Source organism: Papio anubis, chromosome 3 (assembly GCF_008728515.1).
Source record: "Papio anubis isolate 15944 chromosome 3, Panubis1.0, whole genome shotgun sequence".
Classification (NCBI taxonomy): Eukaryota; Metazoa; Chordata; class Mammalia; order Primates; family Cercopithecidae; genus Papio; species Papio anubis.
The window spans coordinates 134,927,812-134,953,035 of record NC_044978.1 but is presented as its reverse complement, the minus strand read 5'-3'; the positions used below and the strand labels follow the sequence as shown (position 1 = coordinate 134,953,035).

At 33.9% G+C, this 25,224-nt stretch overlaps 1 protein-coding gene across 3 annotated transcripts in view; it reads right to left on the bottom strand.

Annotated features, from left to right (window-relative positions):
• The window catches only part of CCSER1 (coiled-coil serine rich protein 1), a 1,426,296-nt gene that overhangs the window by 601,824 nt on the left and 799,248 nt on the right, over positions 1-25,224 (bottom strand). The window contains exon 10 of one of the 3 annotated variants that reach the window (XM_017958868.3): positions 8,825-9,012. The exons of the other annotated variants lie outside the window; for them this stretch is intronic. Within the exon in view, the coding sequence (XP_017814357.2) occupies positions 8,965-9,012 (48 nt within the window). The 3' untranslated portion in view covers positions 8,825-8,964. Of the gene's footprint in view, positions 1-8,824; positions 9,013-25,224 lie in introns of those variants that run through there. 3 annotated transcript variants of the gene reach the window in all.

Here is a 25,224-nt window from a genome sequence, read left to right as displayed (position 1 = left end):
TGTATGCTTTTGAGAATTCTGTCAAAGATCAATTAACTATAAATGTGGAGAATTACCTCTGCACTCTCCATTCTGTTCCATTCTTTTACACATCTGTTTCCACTGTACTATACAGTTTTGAGTATTTTATTTTTATAATATATTTCGAAATCAGGAATTGTGATGCCTCCAGCTTTCTTTTTACTCAAGATTGCTTTGGGTATTCTGTACCTGTTATGATTCCATATGAATTTCAGAAATTTTTTTTGTTTGTGCAAAAAATAAGAGATTTTGATAAAGAATGAGTTGAATTTTATCACTTTGTGTACTATAGATATTTTAAGAATATTATTTTTTCCAATCCATTAACATGGGATATCTTCATTTATTTATGTTGTCTTCAATTTCTTTCATCAATGTTTTACAGTTTTAAGTACACAGATCTTTCACTTTGTTGGTTAAATTTATTATTAAGTATTTTGTTCTTTCTTATGATATTTTAAATGGTGTTGCTGTCTTAATTTCATTTTGGATATCTAATTGTTAATGTATAAAAATTGTATAACCTTAAGGTGTACAACAAAGTAATTTGATATATGTATAATATTGATTTTTAATGTTGGTTTTATATCCTGTTACTTTATTGAATTTATTTATTAGTTCTAATAGTTTCGGGTGGCATCTTTAGGGTTTTCTTTATATAATGTCATGTGATCTGCAAACAGAGTCAATTTTTTCTTCTTCCTCATTTGGTTGTCTTTATTTCTTTTTCTTGTTTAATTGCCCTGGATAGGACATACAGCACTATGTTGAATAGAAGTGGTAAGAGTAGAAACCTTTGTCTTGTTGCTGATCTTAGAGGAAAAGCATTGAGCTTTTCACTGTTTAATATAATGTTTTCTGTGGGTGTTTCATATATGGCCTTTGTTATGTTGAGGTACATTCTTTCTTTATCCAATATATTGATAGTATTTATCAAGAGAAGGTGTTGAATTTCATTAATTTCTTTTTTTGCATCTATTGAAATTATATGTTTTTATTCTTCATGCTGTTCATGTGTTGTATTACATTATTTTTGATATGTTGAATCATCCTTACATCCCACAGTTAAATCCCACTTGACCATGGAGTGTAATCCTTTTCATGTGTTGTATCCTATTATTTTGGAAAGGACTTTTATATCTATGTTCATCAGGGATATTGGCGTGTGGTTGTCCTTTCTCATAGAATACTTGTATGGTTTGATATTCAGGGTAATTTGGGCCTTGTAATATGAGTTTGAAAGCATACTATCCTCTTCAATTTTTTTGGAAGAGCTTGAAAAGTATCGGCATTTATCATTTTTAAATGTTTGTAGAATTCACAAGTAAAACCATCTGGTTGCAGGCTTTTCTTTGCTGAAAGGCTTTGGATTATTGATTCAACCTCTAACATGGTTTGCTTTGTTTCCCCACCCAAATCTCATATTCAGTTGCAAACCCCAAGGTTGGAAGAGGGGTTTGATGGAAGATGATTGGATCATGGGGGTGGATTTCTCCCTTGCTGTTCTTGTGATAGTGAGTTCTCATGAGATCTGATTGTTTAAAAGTGTGTAGCACTTCCCTCTTTGCTCTCTCTCTCCTGCTCTGCCAAGTGAAGATTGTGCATGCTTCCTTTTCACCTTCTGCCATGATTCTAAGTTTCCTGACGCCTCCCTAGCCATGCCTCCTGTACAGCCTGTGGAACCGTGAGTCAATTAAATTTATTTTCTCCATAAATTATGTGGTCTCAAGTATGTCTTTATCATAGTATGAGAACAAATACAATTTTATTGATATTTTCTATTTTTTTCTAGCCTGTACTTTATTTCTGCTCTAGTATTTTTACTATTTCCTTCCTTCTGCTAACTTTGAGCTTAGTTCTTCTTTTTCTAGTTCTTTGAGGTATATAGTTAGGTGGTTTATTTGAGGCCTTTTTTTCTTAACATGGGCATTTATTGATATAAAATTCCTTTTAGTAATTTTTTTCATTGTATTCATGTCCTAAATGTTGGTATGTATTGTTACCATTTTCCTTTCTCTCAAGGTATTTCCCCTTAGATTCAACTCATTAAGTATTTAGGAGTATGTTTAATTTCCACACATTTTACATTTTGCAATTTTCTTCCTGTTACTGATTTCTGGTTTAATACCATTGTGGTCAGAAATAATTCTATGATTTAATCATTCTTAAATTTGCTAAGATTTGTTTTATGACTAAACATATAATCTATCCTGAAAGATGTTATAGGCGTGCTTGAGAAAAATGTGCATTCTGCTGCTGTTGGATAAAATGTCTGTTGAGCCCATTCGATCTATAATGTTATTATGTCTGTTGTTTCCTTATTTAATTTTCTATAGAGGTGATATATTCAATGTTGACAGCATAGTATCTATCTTCTACTGTTGTATTTCTATTTTTTCTTTCAGTTTTGCCAATGTTTGCTTTATATATTTGGGTGTTCTACGTTAGATGTATATATGTTTTCACTTGCTATATCCTCTTAATGAAATGAACTTTTCTCATTATATAATGGCATTATTGGGTTTTTTTTTGACAGTTTCTCACTTGATGTTTGTTTTGTCTAATATAATTATATTCACCCTTACTCTCTTTTGGTTAACATTTGCATGGCATATTTTTTGTATTCCTTCACTTCCTGTCTATGTCTGTTCTTAAAACTAAAGCAAGTCTCTTGTAGGAAACACATTGTTTGATCTTGTGTTTTAATCCATTCACCCACTCTATGTATTTTTATTAGACAGTTTAATCCATTTACATTTTCAGTAATTATATAGGTAATGACTAGATTTTCAAAATTACCATTTTGTTGCTCTGAACATTTTGCAGTTCGTTTCTGTCTTCCTTTCTTGTAGTATTCCTTTGCAGTTTTATGATTTTTTTTTTTTTTTTTTTTTTTGCTGTGGTATAATTTGATTTCTTTATGTGTGTATCTACTAGAGGTTTTTTTTTTTTTAATTTCTTATGTGTATCTACTAGAGGTACTACTTTTTATATTGTATAACTTTCAACATATTATTTTGGTTCTAATCATTTTAAACACTTTTGTCTTTTACCTTTAGAACAGAATTAAAAGTAGTTTACACACCATGACTGCTGCATTAGAGAATTATGACATTAACTATATATTTACCTTTGCCAGTGAGTTTTATACTTTCTTATGTTCCTCTTACCAAACAGTATAGTTTGTTTCATCTTGAAGAACTCTCTTTACCATTTTTTAAGGCATGTCTAGTGTTAATAAATTCCCTCTAAATTTTTGTTAGACATTTTATAGATTGTCATTTTGTTCATCTGAGAAAGTGTTTATCTCTTCTTTATTTCTTAAGGACAGTTTTTGTGGGTGTAGTACCTTGATTGGCAGTCTTTTCCTTTCAGAATTTTGAATATATTATCTCACTCTCCTAGACTGGAAGCTTTCTGCTGAGAAATCACCTAATAGCTTAATGGGGTTTCCTTGCTTATAACAAGTGGCTTTTGTCTTGCTAATGTCAAAATTCTTTCTCTGTCCTTTACTTTTGATAATATTTTTATCATGTGTCTTAGTATATTCTTTTTGAAGTTATTCTTTTTAGAAATCTTTTAACTTCGTGAACTTGGAAGTTCATATCCCTCTCAAGATTTGGCACATTTTCAGTTATTATATCTTTGAATAAGCTTTCTGTTCCTTTCATTATCTTCAGACACTTAAACAATGTATATACTGTTTAATTTAATTGTGTCTCATATATCTCACTGACTTACTTAACTCTTTTGTGTTCTTTTTTTATATCCTCCGACTGGATGATTTCAAATGACCCGTCTTTACATTCACAGATGCTTTCTTCTGTTTGAATCTGCTCATGAAAGACTATTTCAATTTTTATTTCATTTATTGTCTTCAGTCCTATATTTATTTTTTTAATAATTTCTATCTCTTTGTTGAACTTTACATTTTGCTCATATGTTGTTTTTCTTATTTTTGTTCATATTTCTGTCTTTCTGTAGCATCTTGAGCTTCCTTAAAACAATTATTTTGAATTTTTGTTAGATATTTCAGAGATCTCTAATATCTTCAGGTTGGTTAGTGGAAAACTACTATGTTCTGTCATAGTATCATGTTTCCTTGAGTTTTTGTGTTCAATGTAGTCTTTGATTACAGTCTTTTCATTTGATGAAGATGTAACTTCCTGTAGTATTTATTATCTCTGGAGAGAAATACCTTCACCTATCAGCCTGGATATGGATTCATGGGATCTCCCAGACCTTTTCTATGGATGTACCTGTTCCACTTCTCCTATTCCTTATTGAGGAGAAGTTTTAATATTGTATGTCTTTTCTCAGTTCTACAAAGCCATGTTCATGGGTGCTGACAGCCCCCTGTTTATTTTCTCCCTAGGGCAGTTTGCTCTGAAGTGCTTAGGTTCTGTGTTTTCTCCCAGTCCAGCAGTCTGTCAAGGTGACTATATGTGCCACAGCACAGTTTTCAGAGGTTTGCATGTGCCATCTGTGGGGGCACACATGGAGCACCTGCTAAGGAGGGGATGAATGCTGGGGGCATGTGTGGGTTAGTTGAAGAAATCTGCAAGGGATGCATATCACAAGCTTCATAAGTGAATCTCTTGGTGGAGTTCAGTAGGTGGTTTCTAGAATCTGTGGCTCTTTTTTTTAAGTTCTGTTCTCTGGTTCCTGTGAGCCCATGCTTCTTTTCTCTACTCTTAGATATCTGCAGAATACTTAGTTCCACTGTTCCTGTGTTATCTGTGAGGTTTGGAAGGGGCATGCCTCTTAGGCAGCATTTCACATGATTAAGAACTCCGTCTCAAAAAAAAGAAAAGAAAAAAAAAAAAAAAAAGAAAGGTGGGAATTCATTATGCTTTCAGTTTTCTCCATTAGAGAAATCATGGATTAAGAGGGTCTCTCTTGGCACTGAGCTTTACTGCCTTGGAAAAAGGTGATGCTGATAAAGTAAAACTGTTCTTACTTTTTTCAGCGTGTCTATTTTTGGATTATTTATCCCATTGGGCTGCTGGCACTTTTCCAGTGGGCTCCCCGGTTCTCATAACAGTGCTTTTGCCCATGGGAGATTGTGAAAAATTTTGTTTCTTTGGGTGGAATAAGGGCTGAAAACTTCTATTTTATCATCTTGTTGGCATCACCTCGAAGAACAAATTCTTAATTTTGTTGAAGTCCAATTTATATTGTTACAGTTGTTTATTGTGCTTTAGGTGTTGTGTGTAAGAAACCATCACTAACCATCATTGGATTTACTCATTTGTTTTTTTCTAAACACTTTGTAGTATTAGCTATTACATTTAGGTCTATAATCCAGTTTAAGTTATTTTTCTATATGCTGTGAGGTAGGTGTCCCACTTCATTCTTTTGCCTGTGGATATATTGTTGTCCTAGCACCATGTGTTGAAAATACTTTTTTTTTTTTCTTTCAGACAAAGTCTTGCTCTGTCACCCAGGTTGGAGTGCATTGCCATGATCTTGGCTCACTGAAACCTGCACCTCCTGGGTTCAAGCAATTCTCCTGCCTCAGCCTCCCAAGCAGCTGGAACCACAGGCATACTCCACCACGCCCACCTATTTTTTTTTTTTTTTGTATTTTTAATGGACATAGAGTTTCATCATTTTGGCCAGGCTGGTCTTGAATTCCTGAGCTCAGGTGATCTGCCCACCTTGGCCTCCTAACGTGCTGGGATTACAAGCATGAGCCACCACACCCAGCCCCAAAAGACTTTCCTTTTACCATTGAAATGTATTGGCACAATTGTTGAAAATCAATTGGTCATAAATATTAGGGTTTAGTTTTGGATTCTCAATTCTATTTCATTTATCAATATCTCTGATGTTATGCCAGTACCACACTCCCATGATAATTTTGGCTTCATAATAAATTTTGAAATCGAAAAGTGTAGGTTATCCAACTTTGTTTTTCATTTTCAAGATTGTTTTGGATATTTTGTATACTTTGTATTTTCATGTGAAATTTAGGATCAACTTGTCAATTTCTTCAGAGAACTTAGCTGGGATTTTGATAGGAATTGTGATGAATCTGTAGATCAATCTGGATATTATCATCTTAACATTAAACCTATTGACCTATGAACATACATAAATATAGTTTTACAACTATTGGTTTCTGCAATTGTATTTGATATCAGAGTAAGAGTTATGAATAAAAATAAATGTATAAGTTTTTCATATTTTCCTATGTAGTTATACAGGTGCTCTTTATATCTTCCATGGATTCAATTGGTGATTTATTGTCCTTTCCTTTCAGTCTGAAGGACTTCCTTTAAAATTTCTTGTAAGGCAGGTTTCCTAGCAATGAATTCTCTCAGTTTTTATCTGGGAACATCTCAATTTCTCTTTCATTTTTGAAAGACAGTTTGGTTGGACAAGAAATATTGTGAGCTTTTTGCTTTTGTTTCAGCACTGAATATATCATCCCACTTTCTTCTGGCCTCCCTGCTTTTGATAAGAAGTCAGCCATCTTTTTGAGGAGCCTTTTGTGTGATGAGTTGCTCTTCTCTTGCTTTCACATTTTTTTCTTTGTCTTTCAACAGTTCAACTACTATGTGTTGAAATGTGCATCTCTTTAAATTATACTACATGGACTTTAAGTTTCTTAGGCAGATCGATGTTTTTCATAACATTTAAGAAAATTCTGGCCATCATATCTTCAAATAGTCTTTCTGCCACTTTCTCTTCACTCCTTCTTAAATCTCATGTGCATGTTGGTACACTTCACAGTGTTTTTACAGGTTTCTGAGTCTCTGTTGATTTTTATTCACTCTTTTATTTTTCTCTTTATCAGATTGGATAATCTCTACGAATCTATCTTAAATTTAACTGATTATTCCTTTGCTTGCTCAAATATACTGTTGAGTCCATGAAGGCACTTTCATTTCAGTTACTATACTTTTCAACTCCAGAATTTCTCTTTGGTACTTAAAAGTATTTCCTATCTCTTTGCTGATTTCTTTATTCGGGGGAAAAAAACAAAACAAAAAACAAACAAAAAAAACCTGCACTTTCCTTCAGTTCTTTAGACATGGCTCCATCACTTCTTAAATATGTAAAATAGGTTATTTTGACTATTTTTCCCCCACTTAGGAGTCACACTTTCTTTTTTCACGTCTTTTACATTTTGTTGGCAAATGGACATTTTCATATAATGTGGAAACTGTAAAAATCAGATTCTTCTCTTTGACATGGCTTGTTGCTGCAGTTTGTTGAATTTGCTGTCATCTTTTTTTAATGACGAATTCTGAAAAATCTTTATTCTTGTCATGTGTAGTTCACTGAAGTCCCTGGTGGGTTACAATAGTGATCAACTTATAATTAAACAAAGATTGTTTTGAATGTATTGGCCAATAAGTCTCCCAGCTTTTGCCAATTGGTTTTGTGTATGTATTGGGGGCATGTCCTCAATGATCTGACAGTTTGCAGTCAGCCTTAGATTTTCCTTCCTACCTATGCAGAAACTCAAGGTCAGCCACAGGTGAGGAAACAGGGCCTTGTCAGGTCTTTCTTGGGCATACACACAGTCTTGAATATGTGCATAGCCCTGCACAAGCTGTGGCTTTCTAAGTCCCAGAGAATTTATAAGAAGCTTTTTTAAAGGCCTCTGTAGACATATCATCTCCCAGATTTTCCATTTAAGATTTTGGTCAGACTCATTTTCCCCAACTTGTATCACTGCCTCAAACAACTGAAATATTAAACAATTGATTGTTTCTGACAAATGTCCTGTAGATAGGATAGGGCTTTTTGCACTGAGTAAAGCCCTGAGTGCAAATAAAAACAAGTCTTGTAAATGACCCTGTTCCAGGGAGCTGGTAGACAATTCAAATATTGATAAAACTCTGGAAATGAGGCTTTTGGGGGTAGTTCCACATAGACAAGGCCTCCTTAGTGGCTACAAACACAGATGTCTTTGTTGCAAGGCCACTGGATAGCCAGGCAACTGCACATGAGGGAGAGAAAGTGGACAAGTTAAAATACCACAATGCTGTTAGAACTGAGAGTCAACCATTTACCCCTAATAAACACTCATTGGTTATTGAAAGCCTTTGGTGGATTTCTAGAATTAAAAAAAAGTTGATTGGGACAATTTTTGCCCATATCCTTGTTGCTTTTATGGAAGAGTAGATTTTCAGATGCCCTTACTCTATTATTCCAGAATTGCTGCTTTTTATTACATGTCTCTTAAATAATTTTTATCTTCTCTATTATAAGGCAGTTTCATGTTAAAAAATACATATCTTATTATATTTATACATACAAAAAAATCACAATTTATGGGAATACTTCAATTTGGAAACAATGTTATTTTTAGTTGTTCACTTCTATGAACTATGGTGTGATCAGCACCTATTTACAGAAAAATTTGAACAACCGCATTGTTTAGTTAAAATAATTTATAAAAGAATTATTCAGTAAAAATATATGAACATTTTTAAGGTGATTTTTAGGGAGGTATGTCAATATTATATAATTTTGCTCTCCACAAATAGTGTAAAAAAGAGTTCTTCTTGCATTGAAATAAAATAATTGGTTTCTAATAATGAACTGCTGGAAATCACATAAGTTAGTGAGAAAAAATGTTTTTCTACCCAGAAATTATTTATCAACAAAGGCAAGAGGAGAAGGAGAAAATAAAAAGAATATTTGACAACTCCTAACTTCTTGAAGCCCTATTAAATTTTCTTTACTTTTTTTTTTTTTTTACTTGAACCTGTCAATAGATCATATGACAATATGTTAGTTTGCTAGGGCTGCCACAACAAAATACCACAGACTGGGTGGCTTAAATGCCATATGAGAAACAGAGAAATTTATTTTCACACAATTATGGAGGCTGGGATTCTAAAATCAAGGTGTCAGCAGGTTTGGTTTCTCTTGAGGCCTCTGTCCTCTCCACTGGATGCAGATGGCTGCCTCCTCACTGTGCCCTCATATGGCCTTTTCTTGGTACATGTTCTCCCTCTTCTTACAAGGACACTAGTCATATTGGATAAGGGTGTACTTTCATTTAAATGACTTAATTTAACCTTAAATACTTCCTTAAAGGTCCTATCTCTAAGTATGCACATTCTAAGCTACTGCGGGTTATGACTTCAAATATGAATTTGGGGAACACAAATCAGTCCATGACAAAAACTAAAAATGCATATATGTATTTAATAATATATGTTTATATATATATCTCCATATTTGCATCTCTGTCACCTATAGATCTATCTGTCATCAATTTTCATAATTCATAGACACTGCTATTAAGGAACCTAGTTTGGGATTCTGTTAGATCACATCCTCAGAGATTCAAGATGCCATCCAATAGATGTACTGACCAAATTTGCTTCAGAATTTTAAATTCAAGCTTAGTTTCCTCAAATGCCTTTAAATAGACTAATCTAGGGAACTATATAATAAGAGCTGTTCAGTACAACTATAAATATCCAATAACAAATTTTGTTAAAATACTATTTTAACTTAAAAAGAAACCTGAACAATTAGCAATGTATTGAAATCCAATATGATTTATTTTATTAAAGAATAATGGTATTCTGATTTAAAACATGATTTTTTTTCTTTGCTAAACTAGAACAATATATAATTACCTAAATCCATGTTATAATTTGTTCCTTTCATGCTACTCTGGCTGCATTATCATTAATGCTGATAAATTGCCTAGAGTGACTAGTAGAATTTTTCATTATCCAAAAGTGAATAAATGAATATTAAAATAGCCCTGTATGAAAAACATGCACACTCTGGCTACAGTGTAGAAAAAAAAAAAAAAAAAAAAAAATTCCTGTTATGCCTGTGATGCTAGCTAGAAGGTGAAAGGTAAAAACCCAAGTCAGAGCTTGTCTTTTGCCATTAATAAATACTCTGTCATCCCCAATCAGTACCCTACTAAATATTTCTTGCTTAAACATTACATATTTCAAATGGTTTTTACCAAGCTCTAAACTTTTGCAAATGTAATATGGTTATATTCAGTTAAAAATATTACCTATGTGGGCCACTGAAGTATATTCTGAGAAGCAAGTTTATAGGGCATATAAGTATTCAGAATTTCAAATACTCTTTTATTTTACTGTCAAATTGAATTCAGATTAAAATATTCCTTTTTAAAAATTAAGCTAATACAGTCAAAATAATATTCTTTCATTGCTATATTTAAATAGTATATTAAATACAGAAGTAATAAAATATTGTTTATGGTTTTGAATGTGATATTGCAAAAAGCCATCATTTCCATTTTATAACAAAGAAGAAATCAACAATCTTGCCATTTTCCATTTCTCATACCCATTTACATCTTACTATGTTTATCTTTACTAAGATAAGTTTTTTTTTTTTTTACATTGGCATCATAATGTTTGAGGGGATGTGAATGGTACAGAATGCTCTGTGAGCTGGCAAGATCTGAATCTTATTCTTGGATCCACTATTAACATGTGTTATCATAGACAAGTTACTGAACCTCTAAATCCCAGTTCTTCTCAAAGGGGGATAAATATTTTCTCAAAATATTTTCTCAATGAGAATTAAATGGGAATTCTCATTAACGTAGAAAAAGTGCTCAATGGGGGACTTTAAACAATGCTTTTTGTTTTTGTTTTCCTGAAATATGATTGTCTAAGCATTCTGAGTATCACTGTTTTCTCATTTTCTGTTGGTGCCATCAGGCTAAATGTGAAAAAGATCAATTCAAATTAATTAATTTCAAGAATCTCTTGTCAACCTTCAGATCAAACAAATGAAGTGTTTAAAACAATTCTACATTATATTGACATTGAAGACTATTAAGAATATTATATTCTAGTATTTAGTAATTGCAATATTTTTCTACCATGCAGAATAGTAATTAAAAGTATATATGTTTGATTTTTATATTTATGAATATAAACATATTTACTTAAAATTAAAATAATATCATTAGAAACATTATATGTGTAAGCCAAATTTGTAAAATCTATCATTGATCTCTAAACCATTCTTAAGATGTCAGTACTTTATGAATGAAACTTTATATTAACATTCAAATATTCATATGAAACAGATTTTTTTTTTTTTGCTTTCAACACATTATTCCATTTTCTCTAAGTTTCATGTATATATGTTATTCATACATCTAATATAGGTATAGACATGTACCTATGAGACCAGATTCATTAGGTTAAAAGCTAAAAGATGGATCAGGTGATCTAATGGTTGACCATTTTTGGTCCTTGAATTGAACCACAGTTATTATCTCATATATATTTAAGGATTTTATCTATGAATAGGAGAAAGAGGCAAGCTAGAAGGTCTATACTGGAAAGAAACATTTGACACATGCTGGATAGGCAAAAGAAGGGGATCTGGGTGAAACTATTGGGAAAGGGAACGCTAAATAAGGAATGAATGGTGACACGTAAGGAATTTGAACCTGGGAGGTCTGGTATTATAACACAAAGGATAGGATAAAGTAGCATCTAAGAGCAGGTCCTAATGGGAAATCTCAGAGTTTGTCAACATTAGGGCAATTCTAGTGCTATAGAGGCTGGGAATGAAAGCACAGCTGTAAATGCAAGATATAATCGGAGAGATAGGTTGCATAGTCATTATGAGCATGAACTCTGAGCCAAACTGCCTGTGTTACTTCACCTTTATATCCTTTATTTATCTCACATATTAAATGGGGATAAAAATAGTACCTCCCTTATAGTGTTTGTGAAACATCTGTAGCAGTGTCTTAACATATATTACAGTGCTAAATAAGTATTTCATAACTTCATAGAAACTTCTAGACCCAATCTAGTCTTATAGCTAAGAATAAGAACAGAATTCCAGCAAATGCAGCAAGGAGTCGAGAATTAGGATTCCATGTACAGTGGTTCCATAAACAGAATAAGAGCTCCGAGGTGAAGGCAAGTGTAGCTTTCACACTGAAAATGAAAGCCCATTGGTCAGCAGTGAGGCATTTAGTTCACAGAGAAGTGACACTGGAAGAAGACACAACTAAATCTATCTGAGCTGGGGATAGGCTGAGAAGTGTGCAGATCAGATAAATGTGCTCCTCATTTCTGTCTAATTTGGCTTAGGAATTGAGGTTCAGTTGAGGTTTCAGGTAGGAAGCCTGAACCTTATAGTGTAGACTGTGTAGAATAAATAGGAGCAATGAATAAAGACTGACAAGATACCAGAACATAGGTAAGGAGTCAAATATTTCTACTGTGGGGAAAGGAGTGGTGCAAAGATTACAAACAAGGCATTTCATGTTTCTGTGTAGTTTCTCTAGTGAGTATAAAGTTCTTAATGGCTGAATCCATTTCAGAATAATGTCCAATTTTTCATCTCTGTATTCTTGAACTATGCGTCATGATGTTTTGCATATAAAAGCATTACATAAAATCTTTTTTTTAAAAAAAGAATGAATGATTAATGAAAGCAATATGAACAGACTATCCCTGTGAAAGATGATTTCAGATATCTTTCCATTCTAACTCATGACATTAAATGACCAGTTATTACAAAGGAAAGCTATTTCCTTATCTTTGAAAAATGGAATTTAAGCGATTCTTGTCGAACTGTCATGCTGGAGCACAATTAAGAGACAGGCATAGACAAATCTAATGTTAAAGCAAAAGGCATAATTAAAATTCTGGATTTGGGTATTAGATTGAAGCAGACACAGCAATGTGGAAATGAGCTCCAGAATACAAAGCATCTGTATTAAATGACAGACTCCAAGTCAAGCGTTGAGAGGTCACAGGCAAGAAGACAAGTGCTGGATTAAAGGTCAAGGTTGACTGAGACAGGTAAACAAGGCAAACTGCCCTCAGAGAAAACAAACGAAAAAAAAAAAAGCAAAAAACAAACAAACAAAAAAACCCCGAGGCAGAACTTCCACAGGATGCAGAGATCTCTTTCTTTATCTGATCATATATTATGAAGTCCCAGGTAATGGTGTCAAATTTATCTTTGGCACATTATTCAATTCTACGATGCCTAGTTTTCTCATAAATAAAGTAAGAGTACTTTATTTATTTATTTATTTATTTATTTATTTATTTATTTAATTTTTTGAGACGAAGTCTCGCTCTGTCGCCCAGGCTGGAGTGCAGTGGCGCGATCTCGGCTCACTGCAAGCTCCGCCTCCCGGGTTCCTGCCATTCTCCTGCCTCAGCCTCCCAAGTAGCTGGGACTACAGGCGCCTGCCACCTCGCCCGGCTAAGTTTTTTGTATTTTTTTAGTAGAGACAGGGTTTCACCGTGTTAGCCAGGATGGTCTCTATCTCCTGACCTCGTGATCCGTCCGTCTCGGCCTCCCAAAGTGCTGGGATTACAGGCTTGAGCCACCGCGCCCGGCCAAGGGTACTTTATTTTTAAGTTATTTTTAAGATTAAATGGTATAAGACCTATAAATCCCTTAAAGTAGTGCATAGCATATAGTAAGTTTTAAATAAAAGAAAAATAAAACTCAGGTGCTACTTACTAATGGTTTGAACTTTGGAAAATGTATCTTCCATGAGTCTCAGTTTGTTTATATAAGAATTTACTTGGCAGCTATTTTAGGCATTAGATAAAATGGATTCTAACATCTGACCAAGTGCCTGGCATAGAGTGAGTGGCCAAGAAATAAGAAATAGAATAATCACAATGATTAACCCCTGTATGTTGATACAGAATTATGAAATATCCTTTATGTGTGATGTTCACCTCTGGGAAGGGGGTGCTTATATTGGCTGAGAAGCACTACCTAGGAATTGACATGTTAAGAAACATATGATTAATAAAATATGTGACTGTGATAATTAGAATTATTGATAATTAAATAGTAAGTTTCCTCTTCCCATTGTGGTCCCCATCCATGTCCTGCTCCACAGATACTGGACTTTGCTATGAAACTTGCTTTGGCCAAGAGGATATTGCCAACGTGATGCAATGATTGTGTAGTTTCACATGGCTCTTGTCCTTGGTTATCTAGCACACTAAGAATACACCCAGGATGGCTTCTAGTCAAAGAAGAAAGAGGAAACATGGAGCCAGCTAGAATGCAAGCCTGGAATGAAACCAATTAAATCTCATTTGAATCCAGCATAACCAGAGGCAAACCACAGTCCAATGAGGAAAGAAATAAGTGTTTGTTGCCATTGGGTTTTGGAACAGTTTGTTATGTAGCATTACTGTGGCAAGAAGATGAGTAAATTAATATACTGAAAAAGAGTTCAAGAAAGGGCAGACATGGTGCAGTGTATCTCTTAGAATCTCTCTGACAGCTCACTGTGCATCTGATTGGGGACATCAGGGTTGGCCATTTGAGTCTGAGGTATGTATTGGTTAATGTCAAGATTAGCACCCAGGATAGCTAGAAGCAAAGAACTAACATAGGAAATATTACGGGGGAATAAGTAGTATAACAATAGCAGACAAAGGATTTTCAAATGTCAGAGATAAATCCAAACAAAAGATTTACAATCAGAGAGTCCATTCAAAAACAACTTTAGTGAGCTGTTTGAGGACACACATTATAGAAATATAACATAGATACTGGAAACAGGCAAAGAGAATACGGGATGTTCCTCCAGTGGAGCACTGTGCTACAGCAGCATGCAGTGACTTCCTGTTAATGAGGCTGTTTTATAATTCTGTAGGAGCAGATGTTCCCTTATAGAAAATTTACAGCAGAGATGCAAATTATTTACATCTGTTCAACAGACCACTCCTGTAATCTTATTCTAATATTCTCTGTTGCTTATAAATATCTAATTCCTCAAATGCAATTTGAAATGATTTTAATGTGCTACTGATAACCTAATTAACTGCTTTGTTTAATAAAATCTTTGACCAAGATTCATTTTAAATTTGTATGAGACTGCTGTTTTTAACTTTTTGAAAATTATACTCTAATAATCTAAACACAAGTGGAGACAGAAGGATGGAATCTGTTTGAATCTGCTCAGGCTACTAGAGCAAAATACCATAGTCTGGGTGGTTTAAACAACAAGTATTTATTTCTCACAATTCTGGAGGGTGGGAAATCCAAGATCAGTGCCTGCTGGGGATTTGCTTCATAAATGGCTGTCTTTTCACTGGGTTCTCATGTGGCAGTCTGGACCCTTTTAAGGATATGAATCCTGTTCATGAGAATTCCACCCTCATGAGCCTATCCGATCCTAATTATCTCCCAAGGGAAGGACACGAGCATACAAGACCTGTCTCTAAGGTTAGCAAGTGCGCTGCAGCCATCACACTGACCTGCATGCAGCCTCCTCGACCCAAAACACACAGCCTGCTCCAGAATGTCAGTGCAGAAAAAAATGTTTTACCATAAACTCAAGCAAAGGCATGTTGGCTGACAGCCCTAGAGAGGAAACTTTACCCAAGAGTTATGCAGAGAGACCACAAGGTATACAGCCAATAGCTACAACAGTTTGAAACGTGAGAGATATTACCTTACTGTTTTATTAGCCCCTTGCAGAATTTAAAAAGAAGACAGGAAAACCAGCAGACAACTAATTACTTATTATAAACTTTATCACAGTTGGTATAGGAGAAACTCAGTTATTTCACTACCTAGTTACATTACCCTTGACCATTTGGGTTGTATAAGATCATAGTTTTCTGGAAAAAAAAAAAAGAAGGATTATTTCTAATTCAGAGAAAATTCAGAGGTCTTAAACATTAAATAAAACTTGATGCATCTCATAAATACATTTTCAAAATATCTCCAAGAGGATTCCACGCACGCCTAATAGAATGCTCTTAACTATGTGCTGGAGTTTGGAAAGTCCCCTAGCTAACCCAGAAGCTCTCTCAAGTAACCCCTTCAAACTGTAACACGTTATTCGCTATTTTTCCCAGTTTATTAAATATGCCTTTTCAAGCTTGCTGCAGATGTAAGTTTGAATTAGGATGCTATTTTTAAGAGCCAAGACAGAGTCCCTATTCCTTTACATCATTTTATGTCAATATGTGGTAATCTGTTAGGCTGAGTATTGTCTAAATATTTAACAAGACATAAACAAGCGTTCTCCATCAGGGGAAATTTCAGTTTAAAAACCCAAATCTTACCTTTTGTTAGTTATATATATACACACATGCATATATATATACACACACACACATGCATGCACACCATGAAATTATATATATTATATATAATAAGTAATATAATTATATATAATTATATATAATATATAATATATAAGTAATATGTATTATATAATATATATAATATGTAATATATAATTATAAGTAATATATATTATATATATTATTTATATATCAAGAAATTGCTGTTCGTAGGCCGCGCACGGTGGCTCAAGCCTGTAATCCCAGCACTTTGGGAGGCCGAGACGGGCGGATCACGAGGTCAGGAGATGGAGAGCATCCTGGCTAACACAGTAAAACCCCGTCTCTACTAAAAAAATACAAAAAACTAGCTGGGCGAGGTGGCGGGTGCCTGTAGTCCCAGCTACTTGGGAGGCTGAGGTAGGAGAATGGCATAAACCCAGAAGGCAGAGCTTGCAGTGAGCTGAGATCCGGCCACTGCACTCCAGCCTGGGTGACAGAGCGAGACTCCGTCTCAACAACAACAACAACAACAACAAAAAATAAAATAAAATAAAATAAAATAAAATAAAATAAAATAAATTGTTGTTCGTTTGTAGAGTCACCTCAATTAGAAATATCAGACTGGGGCTAGGTGTGGTGGCTCACGCCTGTAATCCCAGCATTTTGGGAGGCCAAGGTGGGCGGATCACAACGTCAAGAGTTGAAGATCAGAGAAATCCATCTCTACTAAAAACACAAATATTAGCTGGGCATGGTGGCAGGGGCCTGTAATCTCAGGTACTTGGGAGGCTGAGGCAGGGAATTGCTTGAACCCGGGAGGCAGAGGTTGCAATGAGCCGAGATGGCGCCACTGCACTCCAGCCTGGGCGACAGAGCTAGACTAAGAAAAGAAAAAAAAAGAAAGAAATATCAGGCTGGGTCTGGTGATTCATGCCTGTAATCCCAGCACTTTCGTAGGCCAAAGAAGGAAGATTGCTGAGGTCAGGGGTTCAAGACCAGCCTGGGCAACATAGTGAGATCCTGTCTCTCCAAAAAAAAAAAAAAAAAGGCTGGTGTGGTGGCACAAACCTGTAGTCCCAGCTACTCAGCTACTCAGGGGGTTGATGCAGGAGGATTGCTTGAGCCGAGGAGTTTGAAGCTGCAGTGAACTCCAGCCTGGGTGACAGAGTTAAAACACCGTCTTTTAAAGAAAAAAAAAAAAGAAAGAAAAGAAAAGAAGAGGAAGAAAAGAAAAGAAATATCAGACGGAGTTCTGCATCCATACTTCCTGGGAAATCCTTGTATAAACCAGTAACATAGCACTTCTTAAAGTGTCTGTTAATTGCTTATTTACATATTTCTCTTCATAAGAAACCTAATTTTGAAAATTAATACACATTCTTTTCTCTATGTCTCATATATAGCATCTTTCCAGGAAACAGAAGTTTCTCAACTTTTATTAAATGGATTAATGGATAGGTAAATGAATTTAAAAAATGAATGATTTTAGATGCCTGTCTGAATAGTGTCCCTCCATCACTAGGGACATGTTCAAGAGATTTTCTTACCTACTCATGCCACCCACATAGTATTTCATATATAGCATTTAATTTTATTCTTAGGAAAATCCTATGCCTTAGCTATCCTGCCCTATTTTTTCTATACGAAGAAATGGAAGATTTTCAAGTTAAGTAAGTTGTCCCAGATAATAGTTAGTATGTCTTTCTTAAACCAAAATCTGACCTGAAACCACTGTATAATAATGCTTCTGTAGGTTTTTATTTTATTGAAATTATATAAAAATCATTTTTATCTTTTGACAAAGTTCTAAGGCACTTGGTAATATCAATAAACATGTTTTTATTTATGGAAACTAATTTTACTCACTTTAAATATTTACTAAACAGTTATGATGTGTCCGGCACTGTTCTATGTCCTACACCAATCTTGTAGTGAAGAAGCAAGAGATTCTTGCTCTCAGGCCCAGACAGACACAGAATAAACAAATGCATTGACAGATAGATAGATAGATAGATAGATAGATAGATAGATAGATAGATAAAATATATATGTATACACATAATATATATTATATATTGACATATATATCTATATATATAATACACAAGAAAAACATAAGATGTTAGTAAATCTTGTGTAGAACATTATATTTGCATGATGTGAGAGACAGTATCTATTTTAGATTGGCTTCGTTAGATTGAATGGTAAGGAATAGTCTTTTGGAGCAGGACATATTTAAGTTATGATCTGAATTACAAATAAGTAAGAATGGTGGTAAGAAGGAGAAGTCTTTCAGAGGGAGGAAAGAGCTAGTACAAATACCCCAAGACAGGACTTACTTTGTTTCAGTAATAGAAATGAGGCATGTGCATGAGGGCAAGAAGAATAAGATCACCTTTTCAAGTTGGAAAGGAAATCAGGAGTCAGATTATATAAATCGTAAATCAGAGTAAGGGTTTTAGATTTTAAGTGTGATGAAACGCTTGGAGTGGAATGTCCTGAGGCAGGATCCTCTGGCCACAGTTTTGTCGGTTTACCCCAATATACTTCTTAAATATTATTATCTATCTGTAGCACAACATGAAAAGGTTGGGAAGCAGTGCGAGGGAGTGTTTACTATAGGGACTTGGATTTAATGTGACTTGAAGTTGTAGGATATTTATACTCACTAGTCCAATTTCCTTCAGTTGATTTGCCTTATTTTTGTGAGCTAACGCTTGCCTGCTGCAGCCTCTTAGGACTAATTTTCCAGCTCTAACACAAGGATTAAAACCAACACAAGTTTAGCACTTCTGAAAAGTGACATGGGCCTTGTGCATTACAAGCATCTGACATCCTTCATTCATAGGGTATTTACTGAGTGTCTTCTTGGAACCAGCTGGGTCTTCTAAGTGCAGGGGTGTAGCAACGAAAAAATATAAAATAAAATTCCTGGCTTCCTTGAGCTTATATTAAAATGGGGAAACAGAATAAACACATAGAACACGAATACATTCAATGTTAACGAGTGCTAAGGAGAAATATTAACCAAGGAAGGGAAATAAATAATGTGAGATAAATATTTACAATCTTATTTAGGCCATGAAAGACTTGAGGAGGTGAAACACTAAGCATAAAACTATCTGGTGGAAGATAGTTCCAGGCAGAAAGATCAGAGCGCTAAAGCTAGGGCATATGTGTATACAGAAGAATCAAAGCCAGTGTGGCAATAGCTAAGTGGGTATGTAGGAAGAGAGAAGTTAGAAAAGTTGTTTTAATGAAAATCAACCATTTTATCACTTGATGATCATTATTTTTTTAGTAAATATACTGCGTACCCTCAACACATAAAAACTAATTTCAAAGCCATCATAGTTTCCCTAGTTGAAACTTACTTCAATAGAATTTATAGAGAAATATTCACAAAGATTGATACTTCCTATGCATCATTTGTTTTTCATTCAGCACATGTTTTATTCAATCCTACACTAAGTGGAAACTGAAAGCACTATTTAATGTGTTAGTTTGTGTGTGAACTACCATAGAATAATATTAAACTAACGTTATCTATTTTATCAGCTACTTGGAATGAGAACTACGTTAAGAATTCCTTCAAATTCTTGTGATTCACTAATATAATCACCTTTCATGAAATAAATGCCTAGTGAAATATTAAGTAAACTGTAATTTAAATATAAATAAAAACTGAATTGAATTATAAAATTGGCTAATTGGCAAAATTCAATACAAATAAAAATGTTAACTACTAAAATGTTCGTGTTCTAATGAAATATGTTTTGGAGAGAAGGAATACATATAGAAATTGTATTGTGGAATCCTTTTACTTTGAGGCAGGCAAAATATATTTTCCACTTTATTCTGCAAATATAGCGTACAGATTTTGCTTCATGTAGTCACGTATGAAGGAACTGATAACAAATAAAATACTATAGGATGTATTTGTTTTCCAATGGGGCCTATAAATTATTTCTTTAAAGAGAAATACTATAAAAATCATTAGTTTCTTAAATGAAAGTATTTATCAGTAAAAATCAACAAACATTTTCCAAATTGGGAAGCATTCAATCCAATTGCAGAAGCTGTGTGCTACTTTTATATAAGAGAGGCAACACGGAGTGTAATAGAAGAAAAATTTGTGAACCTCTTTTGTTAGGACAACTCTATTGAGCTTTGTAATTTTCTCTTATTGCTAAAAAGACTACTGGAAAAGTTATGTGGATTTATAATGTGATAAGTGATTTTTAAAAATAGTTTGTTGCTTCTTATTTGGGTGTTTACAGATACAAATTACTCACCAAAACCTATACTATGGATTAAATTATTCAGTCAATTATCAATAAATGTGAGTCAACACAAAATTCTCTATACACATCTGCACATTTACTTGTAAAAAGTATATACACATAAGTGTAAATATACACATATATCCAAAGGATAAATAAGTAAAGAATATTTATATTTAACTATATTAAACATATATAGATATAGGAATGTATAGATATATTTATATATTGGAATGAATGCCGGTGAAATAAAGTTTGATCCTCTTCATATTTATTTAGCTTTCGATTATTTAAAAATAATTGTCTATCTAAAATATTTCCAGGATAAATAATTTATCTAATTGCCTTGACAATAGTAAATGTTCAATAAATATTTACTGAATTAACACTGCTAGTAAGAAAAGTTTTATTGTACAAAAGAACATTTTTATTTTGCCAAATTTATGCTTGTTAAAATAAAAAAAAAATTCAATAAAATACTACTTTAAATGAGAATTGCTTTCCTAAAATTAAAGTTGAATTTTTTTTTCCTTGATGTTCTAAGATGATCATCTTCATTTCTATTATAATTGTCTAATTTATATCAGGACTTTGCCACTAATATACCAATCACTTTTTGTTTTGTTTTGTAACTATAACAATAAAAGTTAACTAGATGACAAAATTGCACATGAACATAACACATGGATGTCAAAACACATATTTCACTGAAGTTGCATCTGAAAATCCCTTATAAAGAAAAATAATATAAATATGCTCCAAAATATTAAAGGTAAAGATAAAAGAAGGACAATATTAAAGCAGAAATTATTTAGATAATTTTTCTATGGGCTTTAAATTTAGAACTTGGGGCAAAAATTTATAACTCAGGATCATTATTAGATTTCTGTGTGAGTCTCAAAGGCGTTTCTAGAATACAGGAAATAGATCTTCTGGAACCTAGCGGGAGTGGGCAGAAGCACCTGGAAAAAGAGTTTATGATTTAAATTTATTTTCCTAGATATCTTGGTCAAACCTTGTCACAGGAAAGTGAGGGACTGAAAACAGAACTATACAGAGCTAACTTTGGCAAATATGATAGGCTATCACCTTGAGTTATAGAGAATCAGTCTCAGGCCAGTTGTAGGAAATCAAGTGTCTAAGACCATGAAGTTATGATGCTTCCTCAGGCAAAAAAGGATTTCTATGAGATAGTAAACAAGTCCTGTTTTTATTTACCTGAAAAGTGCTACAAAACATTTTTATGTTACCAATCAAGATTTCAACATTGTTAACAATGACCATCTAGAGCAGGGTTTCTCCTTGGCAATATTAACATGGCAGGGAGGATAATTCTTGGCTGAGGGGAGCTGTCTTGTGCATTGTGGGATATTAAGTAGCATACCTCGCCTCTTCCCATTGCTTTTTAGTAGGATCTCTGAAGTGTAGCATCCAAAACTGCCTCTAGGTATTGCTCAATGTTCCCTGGGGGGCAAAAATGCCTCTGGTTGAGTATTGCTGCTCTAAAGATGGTAACAAAAAGAATTAACATGTGTTACCTAAATATTATTTTTTACCTCTCCTCTCATATAGTTTGACTGGATATTTTCTTTTTATATATTTGCTTTGCTGCCTTCTAATACATATTTTCCTAATAAATCAACAGAAAAAGTATTTGTCTCTGTTGATGTATGCATGTATGCCTCCATTAAAGGTGACTTTACTGGTGAATTTTTCTCACAATGTGATTTAAGTTTCAGTTTTTCTTAATATTCCACCTCAAATTGACTGTTTGTTAGTATTTTATCCCTATTCATGATAATAAAAGTGAGAAAAGCAAGGGGTGTGTGTGTGTAAAATTAACATTCAGAATATCCCTAGAGAATTAGCCTACTATGTGTGTTAACCCAAAATATGAGTGTTCATGTGTGATAATTACCTAATCACCTCAGTATCCTCTCCTTTCTACTTGCAATTTTCTACTTGCAATTATGAAAGCCAGACTTAAAGAATTTAGACGCGAACCTGGGAGGCGGAGCTTGCAGTGAGCCGAGATCGCGCCACTGCACTCCAGCCTGGGCGACAGAGTGAAGACTCCGCCTCAAAAAAAAAAAAAAAGAATTTAGAAATATTCAGAATAAATCACAATTACCTATGCTCACTGAAAGTCTTTAAATGTGTCTTTAGGAAGCTGGACATCAAATTCTATTTCTCTTTGCAGTATGGGCCAAGTATTAACAAAATGTAGTTTTTGATAACATCTCTTCACTAATATTTACAAATGTACTTCGTACATTTTTTATCATGTTAGACTTCTGACAAAACCTTGAGAACCTTCTACAGAATACACTGCAAATAACAGAATGTATGGAAATGTACATAGAAGAATATCTCCACTTGCAGTATTCTTTCCGCCTCATGAGACATTTATGAAAGGAAGAAAAGTAACCGAAAAAATTTTCCTTACTTTTTGACACATTCTCTATTGAAAAGGGGAGTGATGCCCTTCACAACATTTTCCTTCCTTTTTATACCCCAAATATTTCTCTTCTCAATGGAATGCCTTGGTAAACTATTCAGTTACCGAGTAATTTTTAAAGTAAATTTTATTACCTCTTCTTGGACAAGAGTACTAGAGCAAAAGCTTTGTGTTAAGGGCATGCTGTCATTTTCTTCTATACCTTGCTAAATAAGTAAACAAGTCCAGAGCCTTGAGAGATGAGTCCTTGGCTCATTAACCTTTGGACATGAAGTGGTGAGACACAGGATTCATGATGTTAACGCTCCTGAGAAATCACACAGACGGATTTATTAGTGAGATAAATTTTATTTATTCTCCTAATCTCTACCAATGCTAAGTGAAATTTCTAGGGTAATACTCCCTTTAACGTTGCTTATAAAAGTGCATATACCAGACACCTAGTGCCCAATGAATGATTTTTCAGTGAAAATCAATGATAAAAGATATCACACTAGTTTGTGATTAGCTATGCTAAAGATATTTGTGAAACTTAGAAATGTAACATACGGGCCCCTAAAAGTATAGGGCAAAAGAGAGCGTGGGAATCGCATGTTAGCTCTGCTCCAATTACATGTAGAATAAACAAATAGAGACTCCACAGTACAATCATATTGTTTTCAAGAATACCCTGGAGTCAGCAAAAGTGGTTATCTCTATACCCAAGATAACCAGGCTGAAACCTTGCTGTTTTTAATGACCATATATCCTTGTTAAAAAGGCTATAACTGTATGCCTCTTAGCTCTACAGTTATACAAAAGCCCGTACAGAAAACAGAGATGACTTCCTTTCTCTCATTCTGAATCAGATAGCTAGAGCTGTGGGAATTCAACGTGTGTGTGTTTGTGTGTGTGTGTGTGTGCGCGCGTGAGTGTGTGTGTTTTAAGAGTTTGTATATTTGATTAGTAGGTGATGATATTAGGCTGCAGCACCATAATTCAGTTTTGTTCTTTGTTTATTCAGGTCTTCAACAGCAGATGTACTCAGTAATAAAAATATATCTCAGTTTCCATCACGTTTATTTAGTCTCAGGGAAAAAAATTAAAAGACCTCAGTGTTATGGCTCAGAAATATAGAAGCTATATGATCAAATAAAATTCAAACTCAATAATTTTTTACAGATATCAATCTATAATATATAGCCATCAAAATGTTATCAAGGATGTCTATTGACTTTTAAATTTTACTTTCTCTTTGTATTCACATGTTGTTTTAATTGGGATCTAGCAGGTAGTCCAGGTTAGATAACTATTGTTCTTTCTGCACATCTCCATCCTCATTTGCCTGGCAATGTAACAAAAGCATTCCTCCCTTTTTGCACTTTTCAGATACAGGTAATCATTCCTATCACCATACCTGGTGGAGGAGTGTGGTATGATAGTAAAGGACTTGGTCTTCGTTGTCAGACTAACATGAGGGACACATAGAACTCGTTGGGACAGCAGGCAAGTTTTTATCCTTTTTAGGCCTCTATATGTTCATCTGTACAGTAAGGATAATTCTAGAGTCTGCTACGTAGTATCATTATAGGTATTAAATGAGATGTAAGTGCTATAGGGTAGGAATAACAGTTATTTTGCCTATCGTGGATGCCCAGCAACAACACAAATACCTGGCACACAACAGTTGCTCAATACACAGTTTGTCAAATGAATGAATGCATGAAGGACATAGCACTTATTTTACTTGGATTGTAATGAATAGTTTTCTTAAGATATCACATGAAAACAAAACCTATAACTCCAGCTAGACATTTAGCTAACAAATGAATTCTTAGATGGTGTTGCCCCCTGACTCACTGTAGTGACAACAAAATCATTGTGACACACCCTACACACTCCTATTTACCATATTATGTTTTGATTTTTTTAGGAATTTAATATGTTTTACCAGTCTGATATTATAATATTCTTTCAAGTTAGGTATTTACTTTTTTATGTGTTTTTATATCATCTACTTTATGATGGTTTTATTCTTCTTAAGGGTAAAGTAATTCTTAAATATTTGATGGAATTGAAAGGATTAACTTGGGTTGCTATGCAGCAGATTTCTCACATAAACAGACAACAAATTGTCTTTTTCAAATAAAAATTAATAAAAGGAAGCAGAAGAGTAAATAGAACGTATCAAAAAGCACCAAGGAAGTCTGTGTCTGATACTCATGAGGTACTAAATATGTCAGCATCCCTTTCTCTATACAAATTTATCATATAATCCTAAAATTCAATAAGTTGAAAGGTGATCTCAAATTGTACTAAAATACATTATGCTCATAAAATTATCACATTTCACGTCAGACATATTTTTGTTATGCTAATTATAATAACATTAAAAAGCATTGTGATTATGCCTATATCCTGC